Here is a 9,572-nt window from a genome sequence, read left to right on the forward strand (position 1 = left end):
TCAGTACAAGAATGAAATTGGCTTCCTTACATACTGTAGGTGACAGAAGTCATTTTTTTATCCTTTGTTCCAGCATAGGATTTCGATTAACATAAGAAGCCTTTTCCTTCTAAAATGAGCAAAATGAGTAAAATGAAACCAGTACCAAGTTAGGGGGAATAATAAACTATCTACGGCATAAACGGTGCCGCCTCTGGCGTAGCCCCTCCAGAGAGAGCGCGGCCACATACCTTGTTGAGCGACAGAATTATCTCCGTGGATATCCCCTTGGGAGGCATTTCGGTCTGAACCAGTTGATTTCGAGAGCTTACCACATGGATTGCATGGCCCTGCTTGTTTGTACAGCGGAGAACCTGTCTGGGATGTCACAATTAACATAACTTCCTTTCATTGATTCCTTTATCGACCATGTATGCTAGGCACTCAGTCTTTTTCGTAAACTCCTGAAGTACATTTAGGCCGCTCTAGGGCCATCCTCCCGCTTTTGTGCCTGAACAATACCTCTCAGAAACAACGGCACATAAGCGCCCGCAGAGCGCTGCTAGGCCGCCAAAGCAATGAAGAGACCGCATATGCGTTCTTTTCATTTAATAAATTACAACACTGCTGATAATGTTAATCAAATCAGTAATATCCAAAATTATAAAAAAATGAAATTGCTGCCAGGATGGTCTGCTGCGCATCAGGTCGTTTCAAACTCTGCAGGGCACAGTCTGCAAATGAGAGAGAAAAAGTGAATGAGGGTTGTGAATCAACCGGAGGGACCCCGACCACAGTCACTAAAAAATCACGTTGAAAGCAGCATATTGTACACAGGGATTTCAGAGGCACGCTTGGGTTTATACTAAGTGGGTTTACACTGCGTTATAGCTCTGGTCAGACTTAGACACCCCGGAAAATGCCTGCTGCTCCCTCAGTTAGACTCCACCCCAGTGCCTCAACGCAAGAGGTTTCGCCACTCACAGTCTTGAGTACTGCATGTTCTGCACAAGTGGAACGAAAGTATTCGTTTGTAATCGAGCAGGTTCCCTTCTTTTCTCCAGCATGCTTTGTGGCCGTTAAAACAATTCGTGCGATAAGAAGGCAATTTTTGCATACGTCAAAAAAGTTTAAAAAAACAATTCAAATATTCAAAACAATAGGCCAGCCAGATGAGATTTCCCAGCCTGTTATAACTTCGGATTTTCTGACATGTCTGTCGATGTCGCTATTCTGCATAGGCAAAGTATCTAGCGTGAGTTCTTCGCAGATGAGTAGTACAGTTCATCCAACTTTTCATCACAGTAAAACCTGATGTGGTGGCTTTTTATGGCCTTATGTTTATATTTTTCCTGCAGGAATATACTCAATTATTACCGAAAAACTTCAATGTAAAAATTTTCTCGCCACCCGAATCGAGGTTGGGACGTCCAGACCGAAACAGGGTTTGAAGAGCACTTAAGTCAACTTACTTGCATTAAAGCGAACGCCTTTCCGTTGTCCTGTTGAGCTCTTTAGCTCAATACGATCACCGCAATCTTCTCGAAGTAGTTTCGGTTTAGCATTACAACCTACAATACCTTTGTTATATCTGATTTGTTCGCTATATCTGGTTTCAATTTACAACCAATGCCTTCTAAAACAACCTCTTTCCGTCGGACTAGGTGGCCGAGTAGTTAAGGTAATGGATTGCTTTCTGCCCATTGTGGGTTCGTGTCCCATCCTCGTCGACGCTTTTATTCTTTCATATTATTTCATTGATAGCTTGAGCGCACAGTTTCCAAGGATATGCAAATCCTGTCCACCACGATGATCCTAAGGCTGTCGCCTTAAGAGAACTACGTGATCACCGCTTTAGAGTGAACACCAGCGTTTCCTAGCCTCATTGTCGTTGCACCTAGCAGTTGCTCAGATGTCATGAGGTACCTGCCACAATACACGACACAATTATTCTGGGTATGATGTGGTAGCTTCAAATAAGACAGGATGCTCTGGACAAACCGCGACTTGAAACAGCGAGAAGCCGGATTAGCTACTTTTCTTTCATTCGGGCCACGGGGCGAGGAGTGCTCTCGTGCTTCCCTGAAAGACTCAGAAATAAATCTACGTTGTTTTCGAGTGTCCAGTAAACCTTGAAGTTCTTTCCTTGCAGTATTCGCTTTTTTCTAGATTACATTTGCCATTTTACCCATGTTCTAGGACGACTGTCCCAATGAACTGCACATAAGCCTCAACTCTATGTTGCTATCGACAGGTAATGTGCTTAGGTACACAACACACACGAGATGAAATGTGATACTGTTTGGAAATGCAGTAGCATAAGAAAAACACAAGTACTGCGCCGTAAATAAGAAGGACGACCACTAGCGGCTGTCTCCGAATCTCTATATGCTTTAATGGTAAAAGTGGGCTCCTGATAAGCCGCAACATATAACGCGCATCGCTATCTCGGATACTGACGTGGTAAGCAGGGGAGGCTCTGTAGACACCAAGCCTTGCAATATGTTGTCATAGCTACACATCCATGCCCCTGAATGAACACAGTTGTGCCAAAAGTGTCTGCTTGTTAAATAGCAGCCAGGACACAGTAATGCGGCTATAAATGCAATGAAGCTTCGCATAGTAAATTTGTCTCGTTTCTACTTTAAAATAACGCATTTAAGAACTGCTGCTTCGCGCAAATCAACATTAACTTCGTTTCGCTAGGTCGATGTAAAAACCTAGCCGCCAAAATATATTTACCTGGCAGACATTAGCTTTGCGATTTGTTGCACTGCGGATACCAACAATTTTCACCACGACTCCCTATAATACTTTGTGCCGCGAGAAAGCTCATGGTGTACCGTCAAGAATGGCAATTGCGGTTGCGTTGTCAGCCGAGCAACTGCGACGGAGGACGTACTGCGCATGCGTCTGTGAGTTGTCACTTACGGCAGCGGCTGGCAGGTGCAGCAGCAGCACCGCGGCCGGGCGCCCCCCTAGATGCAGCAACTCGGCCGCCATGACGAGGTGATGGCAGCCTGGGCCTTTGCCTGCGAAGTCTGCACCGCAAAGGCGGCGATGCGTGAGGCCCAAGTCGATGTCTTTCCCCTCTAGAAACGGGTTCGAGGACTGTGTTATTAGCTGCAGCCAATAAGATGTGTGCAATAATGTTGAGGTACACGAAGAGGCACACTGAGTTTTTGTTCTTAAACTCAAATAAACAAACACTCGCGTTTCAATCCTTCCCTTGCATCACGGGTTTGTGAAATGGTGCTTGTGCATTGAATTTAGCATTCATGAAACTGTTGATCGATGTGGTTAACTTTCTGAGGATGGAGAAATTGCCGATGTATAATTAGCAAGTTTCCTTCTCTACTTGGCCTCAGTTGTTTTATACCAAATCCTGTAACAATGACAGCTGGATGTTTACAATTATTATGAATGAAAATGAAAATGTAAATCATATAGTATTCGGCGGTCTATGTCAACCGCAACTGCGAAAGTAAGGAATAAATACTTTGCCACACACGACACGTGATAATACTTTCGCATTTCCCCGTCACCAATAAAGTCCTTAATATATAAGTGGACAACAATTTTACGTCAATAGATCATCTCTGAAAACTTTATTTGCTTTCGCAATTGGGGCAAATTTTCTTTAGACCACTCAAGCATGGGCCAGAATTTACTGATTCCACTTGGCCGCCCTACTATACCCACTGCGTCTAAGAGGTATTAAACTCCGGAGAAAGTTACGTTTCTGGCCAAAGCGCGCAACAATAGGAGGCCATCATATGGGTCTGCGGCGGCATTTCGACATGGTGCCGTTCTTCGGACTCAATTCGTTACGGCACGGATTCAGGTGCTTTGGCGAAGGCGACCAGGATACAGTGGGTAACCAGCTCATCGTAACGGGTCTGACGAAGCGCGGAAATCAAAGCTTTGTTTGTGAAGGCGTCAGGATTACAGTATGGGAAGCACCAGGTCCCTTTCAAGATAAAATCAGGCACACTTCAGACATGTCGACGATGTGGAAAGCAGAAGCACTCGCGCTACCGGAGACTCTCTGAATCATAATCAGAATGAGAATCATGTTTATTTATACACGAAGGAAATACTGCCGGGATAAATGTATACAGAAGGAGGTCCCGTTGTCAGCGACTGTACTGGGAACTCCTTGTGTAAACTGTGCGCAGAACATACTCCCTCCTACAGGCAAACACACTTTACTGTTATCACCAAGCTGACTGGGCATAGATAAATTACCACTTTAAACTTTCCTCAGCCGGTGTATCGGTGAAGCCCAGCATTTCGCAGCATTAGTGCAGCATAAAATATGGACATCAGAAACGCTGAAATAGCTGCGCGTACTGTGAGACTATAGTTCTCAAAACTACGCTTCACCAACGAGCATTCTTAAACCTCGCTTTGACTCTCAGAATCCTGAAACCAAGCTTTGATGTCTGCTGTGGGCGCCCGCCCATACCTTCGTCTTTGAATCACATGGTATTGTGGAACAAGCGGTCCTCACGAGGAGACCGTATTCCGGAGTAGTTTTAGACTCGTGTAGGTTTACACCGTCTAATATGCCTCTGCGTACCGTTTCGTTGTCAGCGTCCGTTGAGCGACAGCTCCATCTCGTGTGAGCACGCTATGCTCTTGGCAGGCAAAGAGTATCGAAAATTGCCGGGTCAGTAGTTGGAAAAGTTATATGCATGTTCCAAACAAGAACGGATTTGAACGGGAATATACGGAAGTGTGTGTGGGTGGGGAGGGGTTGGGGGCGGGGTGTTGAGGAATGAAGACGAAGATCGCAGTGTCCTCAATTACATAGGCCCTGTTATGCATCCACCGACGCTTTGACGTACAACAGCACGGCAGTGTCGCGGCACGAGCCCAATGGAATATTTGCCTCATGGCTTACTCTTCGAGGGCACACCTAAGTTATAGCAAAGCGGAAAGCGGACTGACCTCTTCAATTTTCCGCGCCGCACCGCGCCTACAAAACAAAACCTTGATCACAGCACGGTCATGAGAGATTAAATGAGTCATTACAAAGTAAATTGATGACTAAAGGGAGGGAAGTAGTCGTAATTAGTAAAAGCTTTTGAACAAACGATTATGGTCACATTAACATTTCTTCAAGTACTGAGGATTTTTCTCTTAAGCGTTCTTCGTTGCGAATCGTCATTTTTCCTCAAGGTGCAACAAGATAGCACTGTAAGGACTTTTCACTGACAAGACACACAAAATGAAACGCAGCATAACTGTCGCAACTTTCGCTTTTCAGCTTTTTTTGTCTTCACGCGACGGCACAGAGAACGGCATCACGCTGTTACAAAAACTAAAGCGCGTTGCATAGCCGGATCTGATTTGGTGGACTTTCGCAAAGGCCGCCGTTTGGCGAAGAATGACGTTCAGTTGTGAATTTCGAGCGCATATGTCACCATTATCCATGCCTTCTAGGTTATGACGTCAACATTTCAAACACGCCCGTTTCAAATGCTTTTGTGTGTGTGTGTGTGTGTGTGTGTGTGTGTGTGTGTGTGTGTGTGTGTGTGTGTGTGTGTGTGTGTGTGTGTGTGTGTGTGTGTGTGTGTGTGTGTGTGTGTGTGTGTGTGTGTGTGTGTGTGTGTGTGTGTGTGTGTGTGTGTGTGTGTGTGTGTGTGTGTGTGTGTGTGTGTGTGTGTGTGTGTGTGTGTGTGTGTGTGTGTGTGTGTGTGTGTGTGTGTGTGTGTGTGTGTGTGTGTGTGTGTGTGTGTGTGTGTGTGTGTGTGTGTGTGTGTGTGTGTGTGTGTGTGTGTGTGTGTGTGTGTGTGTGTGTGTGTGTGTGTGTGTGTGTGTGTGTGTGTGTGTGTGTGTGTGTGTGTGTGTGTGTGTGTGTGTGTGTGTGTGTGTGTGTGTGTGTGTGTGTGTGTGTGTGTGTGTGTGTGTGTGTGTGTGTGTGTGTGTGTGTGTGTGTGTGTGTGTGTGTGTGTGTGTGTGTGTGTGTGTGTGTGTGTGTGTGTGTGTGTGTGTGTGTGTGTGTGTGTGTGTGTGTGTGTGTGTGTGTGTGTGTGTGTGTGTGTGTGTGTGTGTGTGTGTGTGTGTGTGTGTGTGTGTGTGTGTGTGTGTGTGTGTGTGTGTGTGTGTGTGTGTGTGTGTGTGTGTGTGTGTGTGTGTGTGTGTGTGTGTGTGTGTCACTAACCAAAATGGCATGCCGTGACATATGCGCCATTTCAAGCCAACGCTGATTCGCCAGGATTCTGATCACTGATTGCTACGAACAGAACGGAAGACAGCGGCAGCCTCCTTTCCTTCATCGCCTTAAGCCTGCGGTTCAGTGAATATGTTAAACGGGAGCTTATAAGGAGTTCATGCGCGACCGTGCGTGACGTGCGAAAAATGCGCGACGCGCCCTTACTATACACCCCACTCAATACCAAACCCATACCACACAAACCGTGACTGACTCTGAATGCTCCTAATTTCTCCAGCACTCTCGACAATTGCCACAGCTACAATTGCTGCTAACGACATCTGCATTCCACTGTTCTCCACTATGCGTAATCCAAAATCGCACTATGTCTAGTATACCCGTGTGATCAATATATTTTTTTCTCTATTGAATGTGTTTCCGGTGAAGTACCTCCAATTCTTTGAAATGCTCGAAGCGCACTTTCATCAGCAGCCTGCAAGATGCTAGCTTTTCCTCTGTATGCAAGACTTGTTACATCCGTGCCACTATGTCCTGCAAAAACTTACGGCTAGCGAAGAGTTGGTTCCAAGCGCTAGACGTGAAAATAACATTACATTCCCGTCAAGAGCTGCTTGCAATGGAGTACCATCTGGCTACCATCGAACTTCCGCTGACGGCACCTGCACACAATGGGCTGAACCTTCGGAAAACGCGCACTGACCGAATGCCTTGAATAACACGTCCGGTGAAGCACCTGACAGGTGAATTCGAGCAGAACACGAAAGGAAACCAACAGGGCTCAAATGCAAGCTTACCGTGCCTGTCGCTGGGGGGACGGCTGACGGCTGCGCCCGGCAGGCTGCATTCCCGCACTCGTGCTTCTCCGATCCTAAGCGCCCCTTCCGGTAGTCATGGTGGTGGTAGTCGTCAGCGCCTCTTTCTTCGAAGGCAAGGGAGAGGCGCCGGACGGAGGCCACGAAGCGCTTGGCGACCTCGGCGGCCGGTGGCTTCCCAGCTGGCCGTGTGACGCGGCTTGCGTTGTCCTGGCTCCTCTCGGGGCAGCACTCGGCTCCTTGACCAAGATCATCCTGTATCGCGAGGTGGAGACCGGAACCAGGTGGATGGAGCTGAGGAGTGGGCTGGTCAGGACTGCTTGGACGGACGCACATAGCTCTGCGACTCATCATCGAAGAAAGGTTCTAAAAAAAGATGGCGTGCGTTCTATCTCTCGTGCGGCTCGAGCGGCAGACAAGAGAAGAACAAAGACCTCGAGACGGTTTTCTTTGTCCTTCATCCCGTTTGACTGCGATCGGGCAAGATAAAGACGGTTATCACGCCCATATTGCGGAGGTCACTGAGCTAGCATTTTATTTCAATGCAAGTGGTCTTTTGGCGCCTGCTATCGGGAACATCGGCACGCTTTTGTCGGGATTTTTGTCTGGAGACGCTGAAATATATAGAAGCTAGAATGTTATCTACGTGGGATTCCGGAAGGAAGAAGACCTAGACGAACCTAGAGAATTTTTTCCTGCTCCTTGGATGTGCTTAAACCTGGCCAATCCCCTGCCGTGAGTATGTGGAATTGCTTCAAAAGCTACAACACGGTTTTTGCACGGGAGATGCCGCTACTAGAATGAAGATTCACTGTTTTTTCTTTTCCGTTTTTTTTTGCATTTTTGTACAAAGTTTAGTCTAAGACAAAATATTATCCAAATACTCCACTCATCGTCAATGAGCGCGTTTGTTTCCGCAGTGCACACTGGCCAATCCCCCGCTGTGGGTATGTGCCATTAAGCCTGAGGAAGTCACCATCCTCCTCATCATCCTCATGAGAGGCCGGAAAAGAGGTACCTTTGCAGTGAAAGGCACTCAGGGGTGCCTCAATTGCCACTACCCAGGCTGCTTGTCAAGAGAGAGGTAGGGGCAAAGATGATTTGTGTAATTGGTGAAGGTAGGCGCGGAAGCAAGAATATATACGCGCTCATCACTAAAGCCCCGGATTGCATTCCGCGGCTCATCACTAGGTGCTGGCGCAATCATCACATCAGAGCAAATACCCGGCCCTGTTGGCGACGGCGGTTTCAGGATCTGGTTTTTTGTGCGCTTAGCTGGGAACGCTGAGAAACGACGCTGTCGTGTTAACATGCAATGCCTCAGGGGCTTTATTTTAAATGCACTGCTGGAAAGACATAGCCTGTTCTAGGAGAGCTTAGGTGGTGGTAGCCAAACAGGGTGTTGAGGAGGCTCATGAGCCTCCTTTTTCTTTTTTCCTTGACTGGTCTTAACCAGCGACAGCGCTTCCTTTACTGCACTTTGTGATAGTGAACACGCGTGTTGACAGCTGACAACGAGCCAATAACTGCCGGTGTGGTAAACATTTGGTACACAGAATTATTGCTTGAAACACCAGTTTCGCCACACATCTTATGGATCAAAAATGCCTTTGATGACAGCGGCGGCGAAGTGCCTAAAGAGCGCTGCGAGGCTATAAAAGGAATGAAAAGTCTGCTGGTGTGTTCTTTTCAATTACCAATAAAATTTTTTACAACCGCTTTCAAAAACATACAAAATATAACATCAAAAATAGGACAGGTCTCTCCGTGGCGGCATAGGGCACGTGGAACTTCCTCATCGGGTCCACAAACTTCAGGTTCAGCAGACTGCACCACAGGCGAGAACAGCGTGAATGAGGGCGGTGAATACAAAAAGGACATCCAGACAGGAGTCGCTAGGAAATCGTATTCAACGCGGCTTACTTTTCCCCAGAGCCCTCTGAGGCCTCCGCAGTGTTATACAAAGCGAGAGGATGTGGTATAATTCCGGTCGGAGTGAGGCACCAACATGCCGATCGTTCCATCACTGGGACCGTATACCGTAATGCGACCCCGGAAAAACTTTCGTCGACATGGAACGAAGCAATCGCTGGTCTAGCAGCCCATGTTTCCTCCATTGCATAATGTCGTTATTTACGTTTGATGCAGGGTTGGACATTCAGAAAAACGAAACAGCTCTTCAAAAAGAAAATGCGACGCTGGTAATTGTTTCGCACTTAGTATGTCTTCTCTTTTCAGTGGACCGTTGCTGTGGACTTTCAGCATACGTAAAGGAGATTGCATGGATTCGTCGTTCATAAAGGAGCAGTTAGGAAAACTTCATCGAACTTTTTTTATTAACGAACAAATGTTGTGGCGTTTTCTGGTGAACTTTTTACGGCAGCAAAAAAGACGTATTCACTGAATAAAATTTCTTTGAGAATTTTAACTACACGCGTATTCAAACTCAACATGCCGGGAACGCTCTGGACTCCCTGAGCACGGCTTGCACGTGATTAGTGGTGTTGCCGACGCACACTGATCTGCTTGGTATAAATGTCTTAATGCATTGCACCTTGTTTCCGAAAACGGCCGGGTATGGCATCATTAGTGCTTCAATA

The 9,572-nt window shown here is 46.8% G+C and overlaps 1 protein-coding gene across 2 annotated transcripts; it reads right to left on the reverse strand.

Annotated features, from left to right (window-relative positions):
* Positions 1–659: 659 nt before the first annotated feature.
* Positions 660–7,369, reverse strand: LOC144098539 (uncharacterized). Of its 2 annotated transcripts, none has more exons than XM_077631277.1 (3): positions 6,955–7,369; positions 2,911–3,020; positions 660–713 (listed from the first exon to the last, which is right to left on the reverse strand). In XM_077631277.1, the coding sequence occupies exons 1-2, from the start codon at positions 7,324–7,326 to the stop codon at positions 2,958–2,960; spliced, it is 435 nt and encodes a 144-aa protein (XP_077487403.1). In that variant the 5' UTR covers positions 7,327–7,369; the 3' UTR covers positions 660–713; positions 2,911–2,957. The 2 variants fall into 2 exon arrangements, with proteins under 2 accessions (XP_077487403.1, XP_077487395.1); XM_077631269.1 differs by having other exon boundaries at positions 2,911–3,071.
* Positions 7,370–9,572: the final 2,203 nt, after the last annotated feature.

This window comes from Amblyomma americanum, chromosome 1 (genome assembly GCF_052857255.1).
Source record: "Amblyomma americanum isolate KBUSLIRL-KWMA chromosome 1, ASM5285725v1, whole genome shotgun sequence".
Lineage (NCBI taxonomy): Eukaryota > Metazoa > Arthropoda > Arachnida > Ixodida > Ixodidae > Amblyomma > Amblyomma americanum.

What these genes read in the sequence shown, in the direction of transcription:
- LOC144098539 (XM_077631269.1), bottom strand. Translation starts at nt 7,326, where the DNA reads ATGATGAGTCGCAGAGCTATGTGCGTCCGTCCAAGCAGTCCTGACCAG. An exon ending in TCCCCCCAGCGACAGGCACG is followed by an intron (nt 3,072 to 6,954) that starts GTAAGCTTGCAT and finishes ACCCGTTTCTAG; the next exon opens with AGGGGAAAGACATCGACTTG.